Consider the following 25,226-nt stretch of genomic DNA (forward strand, 5'->3'; position numbering starts at 1 on the left):
GTTCAGCTTTAGCTTGGAACAACGCTGAATAAATTCATGTGGGTCAGCAAATGTGCCCCATCCCTACTCTCCTTGTTCCTGAGTGCAGTCCTCTTCTCCCTTGTGAGGACTTAGAGAATGCTCCCATGTCAAGAACCAGCTGCTCCCCTCCATGCCATGACTCCAAGATCTTAAACCACAAGATGATTTCCTCCTATTTGCCCACATCTCCCTTCTTTTTTTCCACTTCTTCCTCTCTAACATCCATTGATTTGGCCAAAAGCTGTCGGAGTGGAAAGGCACTCATTGCTGCTTGCTCTCTGGCTTCTTTGCTCAGCCCCAACAGATGTGTGAGATAAAGTTGCACGGATGGATGGCGCCTCCTGCACTGCTTCCAGTTCCTTTTTGTCAGACTCCCTCACTTTCTCTGAGCAAAATCCACGTGGCTGCCAGTTAGAGAGGCTCAACCATCTGTGCTGGGAAAGGCCTTCGTGATCTTCAGGTCGGGCTGACCTGCCCAGCCCCATCACCAAACTGTGTCCTGGGGGATGCACCGTCTCTGGGGGTGTCCAAGAGCTGTGGGGATGTGGCACAGAGGGACGTGGGCAGATGGTTGGACCAGGTGATCTCAGAGGTCTTTGCCAACCTCTGTGACTCTGTGGTCCACCTGACTTCCAGCTGTCTGTGCTGCTCCCGTGGTGCCGTGTGCGCTCGTGGGCACCAGGAGAGGTGCATGGGGTGCGTGCTTTGCTGGCAGGAGTTGCATCTCACGGGGGTGGAGCAGCCCCAGAACATGGAGCTGCAGAGAATGGGGTTTTTCCACTGCTCACAGAAGTAATTCATTAACCACCGTGGCCTTTCACAGGAGTGCATGTGTTGGCATCTAACAAAATCCCCTCTGACAGTTCCCCATCGCTGTTTGTTGTCTCCTGCTTTGCTGTCTGTTCCCCAGCCTCTCCGGAGCAGAACTGTTGTCAGCTTTGTGGCGTTTGCTGGTTGAAAGCCCTCCAGTACACACAGTCCCAGCACGAAATCCATCCTGTGTGGCCCTAAGTGTAATTAAGCACTTGTATTTGTGGCAGTGCTGGTTCTGAATCGTGTAGCTGCTGCTTTTTTGTGTATCAGCGCAGAGCCAAATGCACAGCTCCCCACATCAGAAGCATTTTTGGGGCTGGGAAGCTGTCGGCAGCAATATTCCCCAGCCCTGCAGATGTCTCAGCACTGTTGCCTGAGACGTTGGCTGTACACAGCTCAAAGCAGAAGCCCTCCATGGCAGGAATTCATTTTTGGCTCATTTATTGAAAGGCTGCACGTCCTGTTTTCTAGTCCCACTTGGCGATAGGCAGCACATCCCAACTGATATCTGCTACCATCCTGTGTAAGTTCCTATCATTAACCATAAGCTTTGGAAATCATTTTTCTCTAAGTCTCAAGCAACGCAAACCCCGTGCTGTTTCACTGGGAGTACAACTCCTCCTGCTCCACTCCCTCTTGGCTCCTAAATAGGTTATATTCGCTGATTCTTAAAATCAGTCATGTGGATGCTCACATCAGGTTTCAGTCAAACCAAGTAGGTCAAATCTGCGCTCGTAGTGGAGCAGCTCCAGTCCCTGCCTGCTCACTGAGCCTCCATCTTCTAGCTGTCCCCATCCGCACATTTCCTCGCTTCTCACACTGTATCTTGGTTTACTTTCTTCTTCTCCCATAGGTTTTGGTGTGGGGTCATATGTTTTCCTTCTTTCTTTGCTGGCAGAAGAGCTTTGTTTTTCCCTAGTACTCACCATGCTTGTTTCCAGGGCTCACTTTGGTGTGAATCCAGAGCTGGGACTGAAGTCAGGGGACATCTGCTGCCCCCACTCCCTTGAGCCTCTCCATGAATCCTATTAGGTGCCTCAACAAGCCTGAGCTAACTTGAGCTAGGTTGGAGCCATTCCCTCCTGCCTTAGCACAGGAATCCCCACAGTGGAACGCTGTGCCGATGGGATGGGATGGGATGGGATGGGATGGGATGGGATGGGATGGGATGGGATGGGATGGGATGGGATGGGATGGGATGGGATGGGATGGGATGGGATGGGATGGGATGGGATGGGGGTCAGGTTGCATTCTTCTCACCCTTCCTAAAGCTAATGACATCTCTTCATGACACATCATATTTGTATGAAATTGAACTAACCAGCACAGGTAGGACGGTTTGGAGGCTGGTTTGGGGAGTTGTGACTGTGCAAAATCCCCCACCCAGTGGGTGGAATCCTGCAGCACTGAGATGCCTCCATTTAGTTGTCCATGAGAGGAACACTGGAGGGCACTCCTTGGGAACGGGTTTGCAGCCTGGACACGGCTCCATCAGTGTCTGCAGCAGTAGTGCTGTTGGGACACAGACAGTGACTTTCTGAGCCCGCATTCCCTGTCATCAGCAGCATGGGGATAACGATGCACAGGGTGGTGCACACATCTCCTTGCTCCCACACCTCCATCTCCTGCACAGAGCTCTCCTTTTGCACGAGGAAAGTGCTTGAACAAGATGAGGTGGGTGCTCAGCAACACTGACAGCAGTGTTGCCAACTGCAAAACACGATGAGAACGGCCGAAGCCAAATGCTTCCCCCTTTGGAGCACCGGGTTTCAATCCACAAATTCCCAAAGCGACGTTTTAATATTTATTTTCATCCAAGTTCCTGTGGCTGCAGCAACGCGCGCTTTCAATTTCATTAGTTTTATGCATCCAAGTTCCCTTTTTAAACCCTCATAAGGTCAGTCCCTGCTCAGGTAAATCATCACTTTATTACATTTGAGATTCTGGGTAATGCTTTCCCTCAAACGGCTGCGATGGCAGGCAGTGCGGGCAGCGGAGCTTCCACCTGCGTGAGAAGTACTCGTGGCTGTTGCTGATAAGCTCTGGATTACAGCGGGTTTGGGTGGCAGAATACTGACATCGACTTCTCCCTCCTGTAAGCAAGGCTCCCCAGGCTCTGCACAGCATGGCGTGGGGGATGCAGGGCTCCATGTTGGGCACAGAGATCGGGTGAGGGCTAAGTGCTGCCGGGCAGCACAGGAAGCCATGTGCTCATGGGGGACGCAGAGCCACTAAGCTCTTTAGCGGTGCTGTCCTTGGGAGTATCATGGGAGCTGGCAGCTAAAGCCCCTGTGTCTTCTGGGGAAGGTAAGAGGTGGCATTGCTGCAGTGAGGATGGGGGAAAATGGTGCTCTGTGTGTATGACAGTCATAGAACCACAGCACGGTTGGGTTGGAAGGGACCTCCAAGCCCCACCAGTGCAGTGGGCCGGCTTCCCCCCCCAGCTCAGGCTGCCCAGGCTCTCTCCATGGCCGGGGACACCTTCGGGGGTGGGCACCCACGGCTCTGGGCAGCAGTGGTTCCTGTTGGAGGAGCACAGCAGAGCTGAGCAGCCACATGCTCACCACGTGCTTGTTCTGTGCAACCTTCTGCACTGCATTTAACTCAGGGCACGTGGAGTCATTCAGTTGCATCACCACTGAGTTTTGTAAGGGAGGGTTCAAGTTGTGCCCCATTTCATAAGGTAAAGCACATCTTTCTGCCCTGCTGAGCTATTTCTCACATTTGCAGAAGGGTTTCACTGTGCCTCCATCAGCTGAGCTGGGTCTGCGAGGCACCACATCTCTAAGGATCATTTCAGCCTCTACTTAACCATACTGTGTTTTAATGACATTTCAGCACACCAAGGAGACCGGAGCAGCTGGACCACGCATCCGGACAGCGATCGGCACCACCCTCCCTGGCACAGGGCTCTGAAAGCCCCCGCGAGATGCGGGGCCGTGGGCAGACCGAGGGACCCCGCAGGACACTGCAGGTGGACGCCCGCGGCCAGAGAGCAGGACGGTCACCCTCAGCCTCTCCGGAGCGGGGCAGCACACCCACCTCGCCCTACTCACTGCCCCAGATCGCGCCCCTGCCCAGCAGCACCCTCTGCCCCATCTGCAAGACAACGGAGCTCACCTCAGCACCCAGCCAGCCCAACTTCAATGCCTGCACCCAGTGTCACAGCAAGGTCTGCAACCAGTGCGGCTTCAACCCCAACCCGCATCTCACCGAGGTAACGTCTCCATTATCCCCATCAGGCTTTTAAGTGCAGGGGTGAAGCTTTACGGGCTGCCAGAGAGCGTGGTGGTTGTGTTTTCCTTTCTCCAAGATGCTGCACCTTTGCTTTTAACAGCTGCAAAGCATTTAAGGTGTTGATCTTGCTGGCCAATCTGTGGATAATGCTGTGATACCAGCTGGCGTTTGGGGGGTGGAGGGAGGGATGCTAGTTAAAGGGAGGTGCTGGGGCAGCTCAAAGGTTCAGTCTGCAGCTGAGGCTTCTTGGTGGGGTGCTGGGGCTGGCCGTACACATGGCACTGCCCTGATCCCAAGGGCCAAGTGCTGGGAGGAGCAGTTGTTGGTGCTTCCAGGATATTGGCTGGTACAGCCATGCTGTGAGTGGTTGTGGTTTTGGGGTGAAGGAGTTGCTTCTGGCTTTTCTCACCCTGAGAGTGGTTGTGCGTGAGGGATGTCTCTGGGATAGTGCTCTGCTCTACAAGCAGAGGCGTGAGGTGGATGTGTGGCGTTCCTGGGTCAGGTCCTGCTGCAGCATGGGACTCCCTATGGAGGGGTTCTGTTGGAGTCCCCCAGGTGGGGTGGGAGGCAGCTGGAGGCTCTGGGCATGAACCTGCTGCAGGGTTCCTCTCTTGGACTAAATGCTTCAAAACCTGGGGAAAGCAGCCATGTGATTTCAGTACATTAAGAAACAGGATTTAGATGCTCAGGTCACCTAGGTGCCTGTGTTTTATTGAAAGTGGTGAGCAGTTGCCATTTGTCCAACAACCAGAAGCTGCAGTTTCTAGATACCATTCTCTGGGAGGGACTCTTTGTCTACAGTGGTTTCCCTGGGGAAAGAGAGCACTGGTTGCTGCTTTCTTGGTGTCCTGAAACACCCTGAACCCAGTACTGCTGTAATGAGGCATTTACTTCCATGGAGAGCATCATAAGGCCTCAAACCCCTGTGGAATGCCCTATGCTCCAGACATTGCAGGATTTCCATGATGGGTGCCCCAGGAGCTTTGCCATGATGAATACAACCCATCAGTCCACCAAGATAGCCATGTGCCTTGTCATCCTGTGCAGCTGTTGCATGGGGTGCTTCCCTTCCCCTATTTCCAGTATGACCTTTGCTGCTAGAACACAGGTGGCATTAAAAAGAGTGAAAGGGATGTTTATGCAGCTGCTGTCTGCCTTGCTGGTGGGAGTCAAATGAGAGTCATTGCGATCATATTGTGGCTAAGGTTGGCAGGGTCCTCTGGGGCCACCTGATCTGAGCCCTGCTGGAGCAGAGATACCTGCAGCAGGTGGTTCAGGCAGCTGCAGGAACCTTGTGTGCTCTTGCTCTGCTGCTTTGCTGGCCTCACTGTGCAAAACTTTTTTCAATATCCAGTCTGACCCCATAAATCCAAGAGGTACTATAAGGCTGCTGCACCCTGATCCTTGTGATTTATGCAGCCCTGCTCCCTTTTGCTCATGTATATATTTCCATGTGAATAGTTGATGGTTTCTACTCTGTGGCTGCGGTAGATGCGTCTTTCTAACTTCTCTTTCTACTTTCAAGGCTCATTAGTGGGATTCAATTATCAGGAACATCATATTTTCTGAGAAAGCTGAAACCAAGGAAACCAAACGGTGTTTTATGCAGCAGATCCTCCTCTGTACTGTCTGTGGGCTGCCAGAAACCGCAAGTGTGTGTGTGTTTGGGATGAGGGGGCAAGGCACTTTTACCCTGTCACTAGGCGAGACCTTATGCTCTAAAGGATGTAAATTTCATCCGAAATTTGTTTTTTCTTTCCATCTTTTTCTCTTTTCCTTTTTCATATGGCTCAGCAATTGTTTGATTTTTTTTCATGGCAAGTGGTGCTTGTTGCATTGCAGTCAGCCACTGGGGCACCTGGTGCTGTGGGTCTCTCCAATTGCTTGCAGAGCAACACTATCTTTTGTTTGGTTTCTTTCAATTTCAGTTTATTGAGCATCAGCTTGTTCTCGTCTCACAGGGCTGGGTAGACACATCCCTGCCTGTGTCGCTTGTGGTTTGACGTGTGGGTAATGATATTCTTGCTCTAAAATAAGTGCTCTCAGAGTTTTCCATTCTGTGGCATAAGGATGCACGAGCTTCCTCATTCATTCACCTATTTCTGAAGGTCAGCACTCTTGCTGTATTTTAGGCAAGAGGAAACGTGAAGCGAGGAGCGGTGATGGCACCGTTAAAGGCTGGGAGTGAAATGTGAAGAAGTTATGGAGCAGAATGGTGAAATCTATCAGTTTGCTCACACTCCCACGTATGAAATAGGCTTTGGAATGGAGGTGCGGGATTGGAAACGCAGTGCTAACACACTGGGATTTTTAACTTCTCGTTAAAACTTCAACCCCCTTTAGTTTTCTTCTGTCTCAGAGGAGTGATATTATTTTATTCTTTGATCAGACTGTTCTGCCGGCTGCCAGGCAGAGCAGTGCTGTTAGAAAACCTTCTTTCTCTCCATCTTCTGCCTGGTGATGCTGCTCCTGTGGCACACTTTGGCTGAGTGGTCCCACAGCACATTCCTCTGATTGGATTTGCTCTGTTTGGTACAATGAGGAGGAACCTGCAGGCATCCTATCTGCTGCTCGTGGCTTTGGAAGCATCACAGCGCATTACTGAGCTGAGAAACAAACGTCTGCAGTATTCTCTTAAGGTTGTTGTTGTTGTTTCTTTTCATTCATTTCCTCCCCATCCCAAACAATATAAAGAGAACATTGAAAAGGAGTTGGTTTTGATTTTAATCAAGAGCAGTGGTGCAGCATTTAAATACGTGCTTTAATTTGCACTGAAATGCTGCTCTCCGTGTCTAATGGGTTTGCTCAGGGACTGTTTGGGGATTACAGTGATTCCTTGAGTTCTTCCTTATGCTCCTGCAGTGCTTTTCTCAACTGGGCTGCCTAGGCCCAAGAAGATTTAAGAAGCGTTTAGATGAGGTGCTAAGGGATTTGATTTAGTAGTTCAGTGGGTAGGGATGGTGATAGGAGGATTGTTGGACTAGATGATCTTGTAGGTCCTTTCCAACCTAATGTATCTATGAACCTATGGGGAATGTGTTCATCAGATGCAGTCCATAGGTGTTGAAGTACACTCATTAGAACTTGATCTCCCCAAGTGGAAGTCCTCTAGCAGCTGCTTTCCCTTCCCAGTGCCCTGTTCATGTCCCCGTGCCATTTGGAGTGGCTTCACTGTGCTCCATTACTGTGTCCAGATGGGAGGATGTCTGCAGTCAGTGTGATTGCACTGAACGATTCCTTGTTTTCTTGTGATGTGAAAATATCGATGGGAATTGTAAGTTTGTCTCCCTGCACTGACAGGTCATGTGTGCCCTTCACCTCTCCATCCCCTTATCTCCGCACCAAGCCCTCATTTCATTCTGAATCTGCAGTGGTGTGCCCAAGGATGCTCCTCTTATTTTCCAGTTGGACTTTTATTTATTTATTTATGCTCTATCTTTTTCTAATGGGAATGATTAGAGCTGAATGGAGCAGCTAATAGGAAGCTGGAGAGCAGTGCGCTCACACTTTGCCCAGGCTTTCTAAATATAAATGTCTTGCTTGCCTCTGCAGCCACTGCTGCAGACCGAGCTGGGGCTTCTGCAGAGATGCACAAGTTGTCTGCACGATGGATGGATGGCCGCCCAAGTCAGAGCCAACAACAACAAAAAAAAGCTTATGAGTAATTCCGGCTGTTCCTTCCCGTGTGGTGCCTTTCACTCCTCTCTGCGCAAACGATTCCAATAATGAGAAATCCACTCAAAGAAAATGTCACCACGAGCCGGGCAAAGCGCTGGCCGCTGACTAACTGTGCCTGTGACAAGCAGGCTGTGGGAAGGCAGGCGATGCACAGCCCTGGGAGCAGAGGGGGACCACAGGAGAGGGCTGACAAAGCCCTGCAGGCTGGGCTGTGGTGCTGCAGGGGGTGAGAGGCAGCCTGCTTTCTGCTCAGCGTTTTCATCGTGGTCCTGCCTCATCCTTGCCTGGCATGACAGCGTGCTGCCTGCAGGGCTGGGTGTTCTCCAGCTCCCACTTCATGTGTCACTTCATTCACTTCAAAAACGAACCTGGCTGCAGATATGCTTTCCTCCATCACTGGGCTTCCAAAGGTGAACCTGCCTGGATGATGGGTGGTCGTGGTTGTGTTCTCTGGAGCAGCTAGGGGCAGGACTGGTGTGTCCCTGTGTGCTGTGCTCTTTTACTCCCAGTTCTCTCCCTGGGACATCACAGTGCTCAGACCCTTCCCCATCTGAGTCACGGTCACATTTAGGTGCTAAAAGGGGATTTGGGAAGTGTGAAAGTATCAGAAATGTCTGAAAACAGCCCTGTGTGTGCAAGCAGCACAGCGATGGGTGCATCTTCTGAGGTGTTCCTCACAGATTCAGCCCGTGCAACCTGGCTGCTCCTGTTTGGAGGCCAGCACACAGCCGTGCTGCTGGGCAGCACTCCACTGCAAGGATGCAGTGCTAACTGAGCTATGAAGAGTGGTTAATTTAGCTCTGATTGAAGTGCTGCTTTATCTAGATGGTAAACCTCTTGAGAACAGCCAAAGGGTAGGATTTTTCTGCTCTGGATTCAGTTGGTGTTGTAAATACACCCCGGTGTTGGCTTAGCTTTCTTCTCTGGGAGCAATCAGTGCAATGTTGTCGGAATGGCTCAACGGGGAAATTTGGAGAAGGAAATGTGGTCCTGATGGGTCAGGAACAAGCCACGCTGCTGCATGGGATGACAGTTTGCTGAGATGACTTAAGGGAGGGGTGCAATGCAGCAGTGCAGCACTGCAGCAGCTTGAGACCAGTGTGGGGGGTAGCAATGCTTTGCTGGCTCCATAGCCATGTTTCTGCCCATGACACCCCTGAGCACCTCCCAGCCATCCCAGGACTGATGACAGGCTGGCTCACGGAACTCCCTCGAGGTGGGAAGCAGGCTGAACACTGTCTGCTCCCTCCCCACAGCTCTGGCACCCTCCCTGCATGCAGGTCTGAGCCATGGGGTCAGATGCTCACTACCAGGGGCAGTTGGCAGTCTGCTCAGAGCAGACGTGCAGAGCGGCAGGACAGTGGGCAGCAGTCTAACAAGAAGGAAGCTTTGGTGCCCCATGCCCTTCTGATGAGCATGACACACCGTATTCCCGATACGAGGAAACAGAAGCACAAACGCTCGGGCTCCTGTGTTCAGCAAAGTCTAGATTATTGTGAATCAGCCAACATCCTTATCAGGGCGCTGCAGACGGTGTTTGCATCAGTCACAGCACGGCCTGCTATCGGAGTCGGCAGCAGCGCTCTTCCCATTTAATTGCCGCAAGCAAGCAGCTATTTGAAGCCCTGTCCCCAAAGAGCAAAAGAGCTTGATGCTGCACGTACCTCAGCTTTGCAAGAAGCGTGGGCTCAGCACAAGTCCCCTGCAAAGGATGTGAATGTATAGGTTGCGAGGTGGGCAGGAGGAGAGGTGGCTGCAGCTCCTCGGGATCATGGCTCCTCCAAACCCAGCCCAACCTTGGCTCTGCCCATGTATTGTACTGCTTGGTCCTTCCTGTGCTCCCTTGCACACCACACAGTCCTCCTGCCCTTGCTGCCATTCCATCGCCAGCACTTGGCTGCTGTGCTTTCCCAGTGCAACCGTCTTAAGTGGAGCGTTGTGCCCAGCAGGTTGCATCCAGGATCAGTGGGAAGGACCTGCAGAAAACCAGTGGTCTGTAGCACAAGTCACCCTCTGCACCTAAGAGAGTTGACTTACCTGAATTTCTGGATTCCTTAGTAACAACCAGCATGCTTCTTGCTGGGAAAGGCTTGTCCTTGTGCTCTCCCTATTGGGAAACCTCTCAGGCCTTGAGAAAACCAAATACGCTGGTGCTTGGTAGAGCTCAGCACGCTGTCACACAACCAGCTAGTGTACTGCAGTTTGTTCTTCCAAACTCTACCTTATGTTCTGACCTGCCTTGTTAATTTTCCAGATGATATGATTGTGGCTTTCAGATTGAAGAGCATTTTAAAAAATATGACCAGACCAGCATGCTGCTGCTGCAGCCTATCTTCTGAGTGGCTGCTGGGTGCCACTGCTTACTCACAGCAGGTGACCGTTATTGCCATAGTGGATTAGGAATTATAAAGCCTTGCTGCTTCTGATGTTCTGTTTCCTGTAAGTACTTCTGGGTGCTGAGCTCTGGCTGGAGGCAGGTCTGCTGTGAGAGGTCCCAGGGTGGGATTGCGTTGGGGAGATGTCCTCTGGGGGCTGTGCATGGCCTCACATCATCACCCCGTGCCTCCCACCTTCCCCACCTATTATCCATGTTCTCCATCTCTACCACTGCTTTCCTATCCCTGCAAAGTGCCAGGCAGGGGATGTACTGAGCAGTGCCCAAACAGATGAGTGTGTGGGCAGATAAAAGCTATTGGAAGGGCAGTGTTTATTTGGATGCAAAATGCTTTCCACCCTGATGCACAGATCCTGCTGCTTCCCTCTTACTGATCCATCCCTGCCTTGCAGCTTGGGTCTGGCTGCTCACAGACCTGTGGCTGCTGCTGTTTGACTGGAGCTTTGGCTGCACAGCACCAGGAACTGGAGAGCTCTGCAAGATGCAGAGAGCAGTGCTTGCTGTTGCTCCCTCATCTGATGGATGCACTGTCGGTCAGAGCTCAATGGCTGATGGTCACGCCTGAGCTGCCTCTGCTTGGAGCTGGGGCACTGGGACAAGATTTATGGTTTCTCTCCCGAAGCGGTTCCTAATTGGCATTTGGAACTTGTAGTAAATCAAAGGGGAGGTGAAATCAGTTTGAATGATGCAGTTTGCTCTTCTTTATTTTCCGTTTAGTCTGGATAGATGCAGTCCCCAGCTGGCACGAGGCATCCACCAGCTCTGTGCTGGGGTGGCAGCTCTGGGGGACTGGTGCGTGGTATGCAGAGGTGCTGCCCTGGGGCTGGAGCAAGAATCGTAGAACCATAGGGGTCAGAAGGGAGCTCTGGCAATCGCCTCATCCAACCCACTGATAAAGCTCCTGCACACCTTCTGCAGGGCATCCTCCTTCCAAACAAGAGAACAGGACACCCAGCCACCCACCCTGAAGCAGTAGGCAAAAAGCTAAAGAACCTGAAATGCAGGAAATATTTCCTTTGGGCATTTTTTTTTTCCTTCTGTTAACTGAGTAGTTATTTTACATTTTTTCTCTTCTGTGGTAGTTTTTGGTTTTGTAATCAAGGACTCCATGCATCCTTTGAGCAGAATGAAGCCAGCTTGTGTTGCAAGCTTGCACAGGATTTCAAATGGGGCTGACAGGTCCTTGGTACATCTGCTGAAAGCTAATTTCTGATCAGGAAGGGAGCAGAGTGCTTCCTGAACTGGGTAACTTCATGTTTTCTTTGTGTGATGCTGGAAGAGGACAACAAACTCTTCATTGGAAGGCATCCTGTGCAGCTTTCTGGTGTCTGCAGGCAAGCAAAAAAATCCTGATTTAAGTGACCAGCTGGGAGAGGTGCCTCATGGCCTTGATGCAGGGATCCAGACAGGTGCCCTGGGCAGGAATCTGCTCTCAGGCTGTTTTTGTGGAATGCCATAAATTCTGGTTCCTGGAGAAAGGAACAGCAAGAAGTGAGCTTAAACTGCAAGGAAGAATTAGGTTGATATTTTGGTTCTGCTCTCTAGCAGTGAGGACAGTTAAGCTAAAGCCCTGCTATTCCCCTTTGCAGTGCCCACCCAGTAAATCCACAACGGCTGGGAGGTGTAAGGACCCAATTAGACAGCCATCTGTCAGGGGAGCAGACACCTCCTGCAGGGCCCTCTGCTGCTGCAGGACAGGAGGGTGAAACCCCGCAGCCCTCAGCATGGGTTTGCTGGAGTTGAGCACGGTGTCAGCACAACCTATAGCAGGCAGCATCTCCTGGGAGAAGCAGGGTGCTGCAGAGAGCAGGCAGGACTGGGTGCCTTGGCTGCCCTGTGCCTCCTGCCTGCGTGACAGAATCCTACAGGGCACATGGGGTGCTTTCCTTTGGATGCGCGTCTCGTTCCATTTCCATCTCATGGGGCCCTGCTTTTTGGGTGTGGTGAGTCCTGGCACCTTCCCTCCCCAGCAGTGTTCCTGCAGCACCAAGATGGCCCCTCCAGCTTTCTGCTCCCCATTGTGCTGCTCTGCTGCCCTTAAGCTGGATCGTGGCTTAAGTCCTACTTTACCTTGTGGCTATCTAATTTGTTCAGTACTTGAATCCATGAAGCAGCACAGGGATCCGAACACAAGAGCATAGGCCATGGGAGTGATTTCTGGCAAGAACAGACCAGCCATGGGGAGTGCATGCTATTGCTCTTTTGGCCGGTGTTTGAGAACAAGAAGCTGGGTTGAGTTTTGCTCTAGGTTGGCTGTTGAGATTGGTGTTGGTTGGTTGGCAGTTCTAGAATAGACCTTTTCACCCAGTATCATTCTTTACCCTGAGGAGCTCAGTGTAGGATGACAATTAGTACTTCACAGTGAGGGTGCTTAAGCTTCTCACATCATTAACACTTGTTGTTTCTTCTCCCTCCACTTGTCTTCCTGCCTCCACACACTGCACATACGTCTGGCCAAAATTGCTTGGGGTCCCTGTTGTTCCCCTTTTGCAGCTTCTTGATTGACCAAGGCAGACCACAGAAGTTTGAAGGCTTTCTGCCCCACAGAGCTCTTTTCTTATGTGCTTGCTGTCCAAAGCTTGCTTCCAGGCGTGGGGGAAGTGCTACCTGTAGAAACCATGTCAGCTTTGGGGTATTGCAGGACCACTGCATTTCTTGCTTTTGCTTTTCTATGGCTCTAGGTTTGTGTTTTATAGATGGTGTGGCTAGCTTGATTGTGAATTATTCATAGCAGGGAACTTATCGTGTTTATCTGGAATAATTGTGTAATTAAATCTGTTTATGTATGTAAAGGCATCGTGCGATGCCTTGTCTGTCTTCAGGCCTTAAATGCTGTAATTGCATTTATTACACACTGATTCATAGAATGACAGAATCATAGAACCATTTGAGTTGGAAGGGACCCTTAAAGGTCATCTAGTCCAACTCTCCTGCCATGAATGGAGACGGTTGCCCATTCCAGCTGGTTCACTCAGAGGTGAGCACTGCACTGGGGTAGGTGGGCACAGCGAGGCGTCCTCTGTAGGGAGAGGACGGGAGGCCCCAGAGCTCTGTGCCTCCGAGGATACTTTGGGTTATTTATGCCCTACCCTGAGCACCAGCATGAGCTCCCATGTCCCCAGGCTCCTCCTGGGCCTCTCCTTGGCTTGTATAGAAGCCTGGGTTACGGGGACCCTCAGGCTCCCAGCAGCGAGCCGCCCTGCCGCAGGGCTCCGTAATGGCAGCCAGAGCAGGCAGAGCCATCCGTTGTGCTTTCTGTGACCTCGCACCGAGGTTCTGCAGCCACAGGGCTGGAGGCCGCACTTAAAGCACGTCCACGCTGCCATCTCACGAGGTGAAAGCCCAGGGTGAGCTTTCTGCTGTTCCTCCTGACAACGCGCAGAGGAAAGCACCCTCCAAGCACATCCCTACGTCCAAACCTTTTGTGTGCTCCCATGGACGGGGAACAAAGGCTGTCTAAACAGGAGCTAGTGAGGCAGCAAATCGCACAAGAAACATTCCCTAATGAAGCGGAAGGACTTGTCCCTTCGCCTGGGGCCACGGCACTGCGGGCGCGTGGAGCTGGGCAGCATTGCGCAGCGAGGGGCCCTGCACCCAGAGAGGAGCGGCGGTGGCACGGCACGCAGGCGGGGGCAGAGCACAGGGAGAGGTTCCCCTTCCTCTGCTCCCAGCTCTTAACCCCGCTCTGGGCAGCAGAGCAGGGCTGGTGCTCAGCGAGCAGACGGCAGCGATGGGGACGTCGGTGTGGGAGCGCTGCCCGGCGTGCTGCGGCGGATCGAGGTCAGTTCCAGCGCTGTTTGCTGGTGGGTTGGGAGTGTTTGTTGTGGGTGCTGTGGGTAAGGAGGGCTGGCAGTGGGCTTGCTGCGTCCCACAGGATGGCCCCGAGCTTGCTGCTGCATTCCCAGCTGGGATCGGGGAGTGGCTGAGTGCCCGAGTTCACCCAGTGCTACCCAGGGAATGGCTGGGGCTGGAAGCGGGGCACTCACAGCGCCTGGCATGGAGAGGAGCAGCCATCCCCAGGACGGATGGGCACGGCGTGATGGCGGACCATGCTCCAGGCAGCGTTTTCCCAGTCGTGCTCATATCTGAGCAGTGATTTCCTAGCAGGAGCACATTACATCCACTCCGCCACCCTTCCCTCTTCTGTTTGCAGCAGAGATGACAACCGTTTGTGATTTCTAATGGTTCTGAAGCATTAGCTTAGTTTGGGGGGTGCTGACTAGAGAAAGAGGCTTATTTAGTGGAAAATTGGTTAATAAATGACTAATAGGATGAAATGGCACCATCTTATTTCCCAGCTCGGCTCTCTGGGCAAATGTGATTCCCCATCTGTTGTTTGCAGCAGAGGAGATGAGTCTGGGGGTTTGTTCCTCCCGCTCACCAGCATGGGCTGGCTGTTTCCTGGCAGGCCCTGACAGGATGGCTGCTGGTGGCTTCTGTGGCTTCCCCTCCAGGGCAGCAGTGCTGAGGACTAGATTTGCTTTGTTGTCTTTGAAGAAAAAGATGCACGTAAGGTGGCCTTTTTTCCAAAGCTTCTCAGCGACCCATCCCCTTGTCCATTCAATGCCTGAATGCGAATTGCATGGCCCCTCCAGACTGCTGCATCCTTGTGTGAGTGTGCATTGGGATGTGACCAGCAAGCTGCAGCCCACGCCTCTCCCCGTGCACATCCGCGTGGTGCTGGCACGTTGCACTCGCCTCCTGGCCCCAGGGCTGCTTGTGGAGCTGCAGAGGGAGAGAGCAGTTGTGTGCGCTCCCCCCAGACCAACCCCTCACTGGTGCAGCAGCATGCTGCAGCCTCCCAGGGAATGCTTTACCTTTTGCAAGTGGTCTGTGCACCCCTCCAAAGTGCTGTTTGGAGGGTATGAGCTCTGTTCCTGTGCTGCTGTAGGAGAAATGAGCAAAACTTGGGCATAGCAGAGAAGGGCCGTTTCGCTGACAAGCTGATTTCTTTAGACGGTGGCTTTTCAGCTGCAGGCTGAGCTGATGAGTTAGAGACATGTGAGGACACTCGAGGGAGGTCTCTGGTAGCTCTGCAGCACAAAGCTTAGGGCAGGATGCCGCAGCCTTCCTCTGGGACAGCACCCACCGACAGCATCACACTTCATCCCATGCATGGCCCGCAGCACTGAGCTTCCAGAGCGAGGAGCTCAGCACCTGCATTTCCAAATCCAGACTCCATCATGTTTGCACTGCTCTGGCCCTGGGGGTCTTGGTTTCCGGGGAGGGCAGTGAGGGAGCTGTGCCCCTGCTGGGCTGGCTGCAGGGGATGGAGCTCTCTGGGGCTCCCGCAGGCTGGCAGCTGAGGGCTTTCTGCTGGGGGCCAACTGCTTGCTGCCCCAAAATATGGTTTTTCATTATTTAGTTCTGCAGATTTCTAAACATGCATTTGGGGCAACTCAGAGTAAACCCCCATTCCTTTCCTTGTCTTATTTTCCATGAGCGTCTCATGCTTTCCAGTTGGCTGTGCACCCCGTAATGTAAGAGGCTGACCTCAGATGGGAATGAGCATACCCCACTTGGGATGACTGGGAGCTTCTCTTCCCAGCCTAAAATTTCCAGCGGGTCAGATGAGCTGTGCTCCCAGCAGATCCAAGGGGCTCCTGTGGCTAAGGGCTGTGCTCTCAGGTCGCCTAATTCTTAAATAGGGTCATCTAATGCTTTCCTGTCCTCTGCTGCTTATGCAGAAGGACAGCATTCTGTGTGACCTCCAAATAGGAAATCCGCAGTAAAGCCAGTATTTTTCTCTGTGAAAATCCTAAACTTTGGCTTGAAGATGGTCTCAGGCATTTGCTTGAGAAGTCTTTCTGCTTGCAGTTCACTTTGAGGTTTCTCCTGTGTGCTGCGAGGGCTGCGCCCTGCACAGACGATGCTCTCAGAGCTGTATTGTCTTACCTCCAAAGCACAAAACAACCTGCGCATTGCGGATGACACCAAGCTGTGTGGTGTGGTCGACAGGATGTCATCCAGAGACCTAGGCAGGCTGAGCTGTGAGCCCGGGAAAACCTTCTGAGGTTCAACAAATCCAGGTGCAAGGTCTGCTCCTGGGTCGTGGCAGTCCCCATTATTAGTACAAGCTGGTGGATGTAAGGATGAAGCACAGCCCTGCTAGAAAGGACCTGGCGTGTTGGGGGATGGCAACTGGACACGAGCCAGTACTGAGCACGGGGTCTCCATCAGCTGTTGCACAGCCAGCATGTGTTGCATATCCCTGCCCCATGGGGCAGGCAGCTGGTGGATGCACACCGTAGTTAACGTTCCTACCAAGTGCCATGAGAGCTCCAGTGTTCACAGCTAGTATGGATTTGGGCACTAAATCCTCTATAGATAAAAGGCCGTGTAAGTTTTGCCTCCCTGAGCCTTGTACCGAGCCCAGCAGCATATGTATAATTTGCTTTAATGGTTAGAAACATCTGCTGTTAAAAACGATGCTTAATATATTTGGCTTCCATTTCCAGTCACTCGTTCTTTTCATGCTCTTTTCTGACTAATTAAGAACCTTTTAGTACCTGACATTGTTTTCACTGAATGCTGTAATCAAGTTACTTCTTAATCTTCTCTTTGATAAAGTGAAAAGATCGGCCTCTTTAATTCTCCCGTTACAGGCATTTTCTCCTAGAATCCCTTTCACAGATCTGGTTCGTATCCTCTGCGGAGTTGTACTCTTCATTTCAAAATGTCGGTGTCGAACCGTCGGCAGTTCTGGAAGGGCTCCCTCACTGCTGGATGTGGAGGCTGAGCTGCCTCCGTGCTTGCCAGCATCGCTCTTCCTGCACGGAGCCTGCACGGGATCACAGGAGATCTGCACCTGTATTTATCCCTCTGCCCCTCTACCAAACTCTGTTGTAGGTGATGTTACCACAGTGAGATGGGGACCCAATTGGAGAGGTACCCAAGCAATGTTTAGTCCCCATTGTCCTCCAGATCCGCCCTGAAGTCTGCTTAGTGCATTCAGCAGTCACATCTTCTGGTTATATTCTGTAGGGTGTTCTTTCTTCTTGTCAGCGTATCAGACATTGCTTGGTTAAAACACCTTTTGGGCATCGCTTATATCACTTCCATTTGTTGCTAATACCAATTCTACACTCTTAGCAGAGAATAAAATCAAGTTTGCTCGCCATGACCTATTTTCTCCAACACTACGTTGACTGGCATATCTGCTTGCCCTTCAGTTCTCTGCTGCGTGACTCCAGTGTCATCCTTCTCTCTTGGATGGATGTCTGGCTGGCTGTCCTGTCAGGTCATACCCTCGTGCCTTGGATATTCAAGCAGATGATTCTTCCAGTCCTCTAAAATTTCCTCTTTTTGCTTGAAGATGAACATCGGTGTGCAGCAGTTTTCTTAGCTCTCTGAGATCTCTTGGATGCAAAATTATTCAGATCTGCCAAATTTAAATATCCTTAGTGCTGGTAGATGTTGTTGGATGTTCGTCTCAATTGCTAATAAGCTGGAAACGCTTCATCCTTGTGATGAGCATTATCCTGCTTCCTTCCAAACGTTCACCAGCAGTAATTAGTGCACTTACGCTGTATCTGTCTCATTAGTGGCTTGACTCGATCCATCCATTAATGAACCTGCGTCCTTCCTTGGTCAGCCTTTGTCCCCAATGCACTTGATAAAAGGACCCCAAGAGGTTTTTGTGAAGTTCCTGCTTTTTGCTGCAATTCGTGCACTTCACAGCTTCTCATTCCCACCAATCAGTCGGTCTTGGTGACGCCGAGCTCTGAATGTTGTTGATTTACCAGTTCCAGTGATGCCCTTCATTTTGCCCAGCAGTCCCTTTCCCTTTTAAGCAGCCTCGCTCGCTCTCCACCAGAGGACTGATTTGGTTTCAGAACTGTCCTTTAGACCCCAATCCCTTTGTGGTTTTCCTTATTCCTCCACTCAGATTTCCTCTGGCTGGTTACTCAGCAAGCATGTAGAAGTGATAGGATAACTTCTTTCTGTTCTTGCCTCCATTTCTCTCCAATTTCTCCTCCTTGCTGTGGTCAGTCTGCCCACACAAAGGGAGGCAAGCCAGCTGGGGAGTCCCTCAGCCACCCAGGACTACGTTGGTGGCTTGTACCTGAGCCACACCTGGCTTGCATGGCCTTCAGGAGCCAGGGGGCAGCTCTCAGTGCCAGGGAGCAGTTCTGGGCTTTGGAGATCTTTCCCCAGTTTCTACCTAGCTCCAGGGTCTTAAAGAGTGGGTAAGAAGATTACACAGAAAGGCAAGATTTGCATTTCTTATATACTGGGAACTTTGCAGAGAGAGAGAGAACCTGAATAGAAGGGATTGGTTCTCCTTAATCAGAGCTGATGGGGATGGCATGCAAAGCTGATGGGATTTGGGGAGCTGCTCTTCTGAAATAGCTTTGCGGGAAGAAACTCTAGGGGATGAGAAATGTAAAAAAAGTCTATGTGGAATTCTGCATGTCTTCAGTCTGTGGATCAGATCGGTGATTGCAAGACCAACAGAAATGACAAAACCTAATAAACAGCAGTAGCTGCAGCAACCCGGCGTGGTGTGGCTGGCTTGGAAGGAGGTGGTTGGGCTGGTTTGTGCCAGGCGACGGCTTGGGCAGCAGGCAGCACCATCTGCACATTGTCTCACTGTGCTGAGGATCAAGAGGAAGGATGGGGAGCTGGAGAGTTTCGGGGCACAGCAAAGAGCAAGAGGAGCTTGGCAGTGATGTGCAGCCAGGTCTGTAGAGCAATGGGGTGAGCTGTGCTGGAGGCCCAGGGCCATGGACGGAGCAGAGAGCTGAGGAGCGCTTCTGTTCTGTTTGGCATCATACCTGCTCGTCTTGGAGCAGTCTATGAGCGGACCTGGTTACCCTGCAGACTGTGCTATACATTAATACTTGTGCAGCTGCTGAGCATCCTGGGGATTGCTCATATCAGAAGGCTCACAACTTCAATACAGCCTCTTTAATTAACTTAATTCAGACGTTGGCATGTTACCGGGAATGTCCCTCAAGGGGGGGAAGCCTTTCATTTATCAGCACTTTGCCAGGGAGCACTATATTTTTCATTTGCATCCCCTTGCTCATCATTGTGAGAATTAACCTCTTGCTCCCAAGCTGGCACTGTGCCTGCCCAGGGAGCAGAGAAGCCACTCCTCCCCCCTCCAGCATTTCTGACCTACAGGTCCTGTGCTTCCCCAGAGGGGGGCCTTGATCTGGTCCCCATTTAGCCTTTCAGGGCAAAGGTTTGGGAGGAGGCTCCACGGGGTTAGCAAGGCCTGAGGAGGAGGTGAGGTGGGCTGCCAGACCCTCCTCCCCCTGGTTCTGTATCCTTATGCATAGCTCTCTTCCACCAGGAGAGCGCTGGAATGGGTGTGAGAGCCTCATCTCTAGCAAGAGCTGCTTGGAAGAAGCCTTGGAAGCAAAACAAAGCTAATTAAAGCCTGCTCCAGCACAGACGTGTTGTACCTGTGACAGATGGGGTCTGTTCCCTGTGATTGCAAGATACTTTTGTGAAGAACACATTGCTGAGATGTTTTTTTTGTGGGGTGGGGGAGGTTGATGACTTGTTTGTACAGCCACAGAGGTCTTTGCTTATGGAACGTGTTAGACAGGAATCCAGCAGTACACGTGGGTTGCTGCTGACCGAGCCCTTCCTGCTGCTCTTTGCTCACCGTTCATATCCTTCTCTCACCCTGCAGGTAAAAGAATGGCTGTGCCTGAACTGCCAGATGCAGCGGGCACTGGGGATGGACATGACCACCGCCCCACGCTCCAAGAGCCAGCAGCAGCTGCATTCCCCATCCCCATCTCCGTCCCACTCCCCAGCCAAGCTCCCGGCGGGCCAGGAGAAGACCCCAGCGCCCACCCAGCCCAGTGCCCGCCCCAGCACCGCCACCGTCCCCCAGCCAGAGCCCCCCAAAGCACAGAGCACCACGCCGCAGCGGGAGCAGCATGGCCAGCCGAAAGCTGCTGCACCTCCGGAGGTGGCAAGGGCTTCCCCGCAGCACCAACAAGCAAAGCCTTCTTCCTCTGAGCAGAGAAAGGCGGTGGGAGACCCCAAACCCACAGCCTCAGCCCCTGGCACGGGTGCCGCTGAGCAACCACAGGAAGGGCTCACAGGGAAGCTCTTTGGCTTCGGGGCTTCCCTCCTGACCCAGGCCAGCACGCTCATGTCCGTCCAGCCGGAGGCCCCCCCTCCCAGCCCGCAGACTTCTGGCAAAGTGCCTCCAAAAATCGTCTTCAGTGACGCCAGCAAGGAAGCCGGCCCCAAAGCCGCTGGGGCACAGGGCCGGGCTGGGGCCGTGGCAGCCACCAAGCCAGGCAAAGCAGAGCCAGGCGTCAAGCCAAAGGAAGTGCCGAAAGCCAGGGTTTTGTGCCCCCTCTGCAAGGCTGAGATCAACGTGGGTTCCAGCGAGCCCCCCAACTACAATGCCTGCACGAGCTGCCGGCAGCAGGTGTGCAACATGTGTGGCTTCAACCCCGCGCCTCATCTGGTGGAGGTAAGGGGCTCATGGGCCCATCCTCATGCTTTTGTTGCTGAAAATGGACTGGTTTGATTTGCAAGGGCAGAGGGCAGGCTTCGGGTTGCCTGGTAAGGCTTCACTTGTCTGCAGCGAGCATTTCATAAAGTACTTATTTTAAACTGATCTTGCACGAGGAGCAGAGCAAGGGGTGGTCATCTGGGGGCAGCCCCTTCAAGACCATGAGAAATTAGCTGCTTCTCCTGGAAGGTGTTCAATAGGTCGGTGAATGGGGCAAGGAAATACAAGTCAATCGTGCCATGCTGGAGTCTTCAGAGGCCCCTTCTGGTGCTCTGGGCACACTCCTTGGCCAGGCCCAGGAGCAAGCTGGTATCCTGCTGCTCGGTGGTGAGGGTGCAGGGTAAGCAGGTTGGGGCTGCACGAGAAGGTTTGGAAGCAGCTGAGGGCATGTGTTGGCCCACTGGAGTGTGCTGCCCTCCATTCTCCCGTGTCTGTAATGTGAGGGAGAGCGCTGAAAGGATGGATGTGGAGGTGTACGTGGGGCCATGTGGATGTGAGCTGGGGTCTGAGGTGGTCTGAGGTCCAACTGGACCCACCTGCTGTAGCCCAGGAGGTCTCTGAATCATGGAGCATGTCCCAAAGCACCCTCTTCTCACCACGCACGGCTGTAGAAGGGGTGCTGCAGTCAGGACTCCGTGTGATGTCCTGCTCCTCTTCCCACTTTGGTGATGGAGGGAATCCTGCAGACCCGTGGCTGATCACCAGACCCTCACTTGATTCTTCATGGACTCTTTTGAGGGGGTATCCAGGGCTGCTTCTGGAAGTGCTGCATCTTGCAGCCACTGAGACAGAAAGCTGATACCATCAGCACAGCAAAAAGGGGACCTTTCAATGATCAGAAGTAGGATTGCTAATCTTGGCTCTGTTCCACTGCGGGTAATTACATTTTATGTCCCTAACTCCTCCCTGCAGTTTCAATTACATGCAGTACTTCTATTCTCTTCCCAGAGCTGCCGATTTGGGCTTCTGCTTGCCCTCATGCTGGCAGTGGAGTAGCATGTGCCACGCGTGCAGAGCTGCAGAGAAGCACCTGTGTGTGCCGCTGAGATTGCTGGGCAGCCATGGTCTTTGTGAGCAAAGTTCTCCACTTATCATCCCAACCAATTTTGTTCCAAAAAGTCAAGTCCCACATGGGCTTCTGCTGTGGGGCTCTGGGGATAAACACCATCTTCCCGGTGCTGAGTGCCTGTTTTATAACAGAGCTGTGTGAAAGTAGTGCCATTCTGGATGCTGGGATGAGAACTGCAGCAAGACTCCTCTGGAAAGGGAAAGGAAAAAAAAAAAGAGAGAGAAAGAAAACATCAAGATCTTTTAATACGGCCAGGCTTTAGATTTGCTTGATCTTTTCAGAAAATAGCTCTGTGGTCTGATCCTGTAAGTGTTTTGCCTGCAGCTCACAGGAGCTTGTCCTGAGCTTGGAGATTCAGCCAGGGCTCCCTCTTTGAAGTAGCAAGGCTTGACCCATTAATTGCTTTATGAATTAGGACCTTACAAATTGCCTTTGGAAGCTGCGTGACAGCTGCTGAGGAGAATCGGAGGAGCCCCAGCCGAGGGCAGGATGGGCAGTCTGTTTGCAGTGCTGAAGCCTGGGCACAGCCATCATACCCAGTTTCCAAATGTGAGTCACGGGCACAGGGAGGTGGAGAGGGCACAGGCCACATGGCCTGTTTTTCAGAGCAAGGATGGAGAAAGAAAGTGGTACTAAATGAATACTAAATGCAGTGGTGCTAAATGAATACGTTTCCCGTAAATGAAGTTGTCCCATCACTGCAGGCAGTCAAGGCTTTGAGCCACAGTGCTGGAGATGGGCTGCATGGGGTTGTAGTTTTCCAGCAAAACCACGTAACCTTTCAAGGTTTGGCAAAAAAAAACCAACAGGGTAATATCGCTTCCTCACTGCGGGCAAGTGTTTTCACTAAGTAGGTCATTCCTGCTGAGGTGCTGAGGGGAATGGCTCCCTGCCTTTCCAGATGTTACCAGGTGAGAAGGGAGCAGGGCAGGCTCCTTTCCCCAAGTACCATCATTATTTGGGGGCTGGGACCACCTCTTCTGTCACTGTTTGTGATGGAAACACTTGTGCACATGGTGGTTGTGAGCCTGTAGGTGCTCCAGTCACTGCTGCTCCACTGTGGCTGCCCTCACAGCTTGGAAGGGATGCTACTGTGTCTTCTGGGTTGGGGCCTGACCTTTGAGTTAGGACTGCTTTCTTCTGATGACAAAAAATGTTCTGTGGCATTTGGAGGCTGCCAAGGTCAGTGCCGTGTCTCTTCCATAAAAACCTCACATTTGTACACAGCTCTCCCCTCATGTCTGTCTGAAGTAGGGTCTCTTAAGCAGATCTCAGAGCCTTCCTCCTGTTCTCTGCACTGGTGTGGCTGAGTGCTCGTGCGTCCTGCTCCAGCTGCAGCTCTTCCTGAGCATCCATCCTGCCTGGGCCCGATGGGGACCAGCTGGGCTGGCTCTCCTCCACTCCCATGTCTCAAAGAGCTCAGCCCATGGTGAGGTGGGGATGGGGAGTCACACCCTCAGGTTGGTGTCAGCACAGCATTGCAGGAGGTGTGGGCTGTGTTGGCCTCCGCTGCAGTTAGCCACCAGATAGAAGGAGCCTGAGTGTGTGTGTGACCCACAGTTCTCTCGCCTGCTTGCCTTACCAGCTTTAAATAAGTTATTTGTGAAAACTAACAGAACTGCAGGTGCCTGGAGCTGCTTCCCACCTCGTCACACCTCCTCCAGGAGTCCAGTTCCTGCCAGCAGCTCCTGGTGCTCTTCCCACCATGTTGGAGCTGGCATGTTGAGCTGCTCCTGAGCTCCCCCAGCCTCGTGCTGTGCAGGTAGGAGCAGGTTTCCATGGCAGGCAGGCTGGCTGTGAGGCCATCACCATCAGCCCACAGCACAGCCAGCGATCTGGCAAGGGCTGCCCTGGAGCACGATGGCCCTGTGCTGTGCGGCACGCTCCTGGTCACCCAGCTGACCCCAGCTGACTTCAGTTGTTTTCTATTAAGGAACAAATGAGCTACACATGTTGTGTTACTAAAGGAGCATGGCACAATGCCCCTTTGCCTAATTAAGCAGCCTGAAACAGGAGCTGCAGTGGGTTTTGCTGAGGCCTGCTCCCAGAGCACGAGGCTGTGACTGGTGGGTGCCGTGTGGGGTCCTCCTGCAGAGTCATGTCCCTGCCACACAGCACCCAGATCCCAATAGGAGTTTGCATTTATTTTCTTGTACTTACTTCCTCCGACATTATGAATAGCATCCTTGTATAATGCTTAGGTTGTCGTGGGTTGTGGCACATCGGTGTCAGCAGTTACCAGTTGTACCAAACTCAGATAAATAAGGAATGTAAACACAAACTAGGAGCAGCTCCTGATGCAGCAGGGAGCAGCTGCTGTCCGTCCCCATGATGGGCATCCCTCCGGGGCTGTTTTCCATTAAGTCACATCCTGGTGGTGACAGCTTGGCAGGGCAGCGACCGTGCAGCAACCTCAATGCCAATGTCTTTAACTTTTTCTTTTTAATTATTTTTTACTCCATTTCTCATCAGGACAACCCTTTCCTAGGCAGGACCGTGCTGTTAGGCAGTGTTCATGGCTGTGGTCACCTCTAGGGAGCTGCCATGCTCTTGCTGCTGCCTGCTGTCTCACCACCAAGCTTTGACAAAAGGCTCCAAGCACCGTGCCCAGCTTTTGTCCTGCGTGTTACTGTGGGGCTGGGAGCTTGCTGTAGGTCAGCACCTGAACTGGAATCACAGGAGAGAGCCGCCTCCAACGCAGCGCCATGGAAGTCGGCTTTGCCCGTGTGAGCCCACAAATCCCTTTACAGATGGGTAATTAACAGCTTGCTGTGACTCACGAGTTTTCTCCGCTGCTTAACGTGCTGTGATTAACCTGAGTGCCTAGATCCTGCTGCCCAGACCCCACAGGAAAGCATGGGGCTGGGTCTCAGTAACACAACACTGGTGGAATCAGGTTGAATGAGGAGTGCAGATGCTGAGCTCCTTGCCGGACCCACTGCCAGCTCATGGCTGCTTGGAAAACCATCTCAGCCTGTGCCTTTCTCAAACCTGTAACTCTGTTGTTTTTCCTGATTACTTTCCTCCTTTAGATGAGATAATGTAATGAATGGACAAATGATAGCAGTGTGCAAACCCTTCCAGTGAGTGCTAACACTACTGCTACAGCACATGGTGCTGCCACCTGCACTGTGCTGCACAGCAGTGTCACCCAGCTCCATGTCACAGCATGGTAGCAGCCTGCCTGGGGCTTGCTTTGAATGGAAGTGTAGGGCCAGGCTTGGGGCATTGGTGCTCCCATGGGTCACCAGCTTTACATATCACACCATCACAGTGTCTGAGTTGGAAGAGACCCCTAAGGGCCATCTGGTCTGACCCCCTGCAATGAGCAGGGGCACCCACAGCTCCATCAGGTGTTCAGGGCCCCCCAGTGGGCTCTGCCCCGGGGACAACACGTCTCCTTGCAGGGGAGGCAGTGATTCGTGCTGAGGTGGTGCGGGGATTTGGCTGCTCCCGCTGCTGTCCCCTGGGAGCAGGCACAGATTATCCTGATGTGCTCTCAGGCCATTACACAACCTGGCACT

General features: G+C 52.4%; 1 protein-coding gene across 1 annotated transcript in view; it reads left to right on the forward strand.

The window, feature by feature from the left end:
• Window positions 1–3,667: 3,667 nt before the first annotated feature.
• Window positions 3,668–25,226, forward strand: part of BSN (bassoon presynaptic cytomatrix protein) — a gene marked incomplete at its 5' end in the record, with an annotated part of 46,782 nt that continues 25,223 nt past the window's right edge. Inside the window, 2 exons of the mRNA XM_065749702.1 lie at window positions 3,668–4,051; window positions 19,791–20,591. Of these exons, the coding sequence (XP_065605774.1) occupies window positions 3,668–4,051; window positions 19,791–20,591 (1,185 nt within the window). The remainder of the gene's footprint in view (window positions 4,052–19,790; window positions 20,592–25,226) is intronic.

The sequence above is a fragment of the Cyrtonyx montezumae genome, unplaced genomic scaffold (genome assembly GCF_038088225.1).
Source record: "Cyrtonyx montezumae isolate F1298 unplaced genomic scaffold, pur_monq_1.0 scaffold_6, whole genome shotgun sequence".
Classification (NCBI taxonomy): Eukaryota; Metazoa; Chordata; class Aves; order Galliformes; family Odontophoridae; genus Cyrtonyx; species Cyrtonyx montezumae.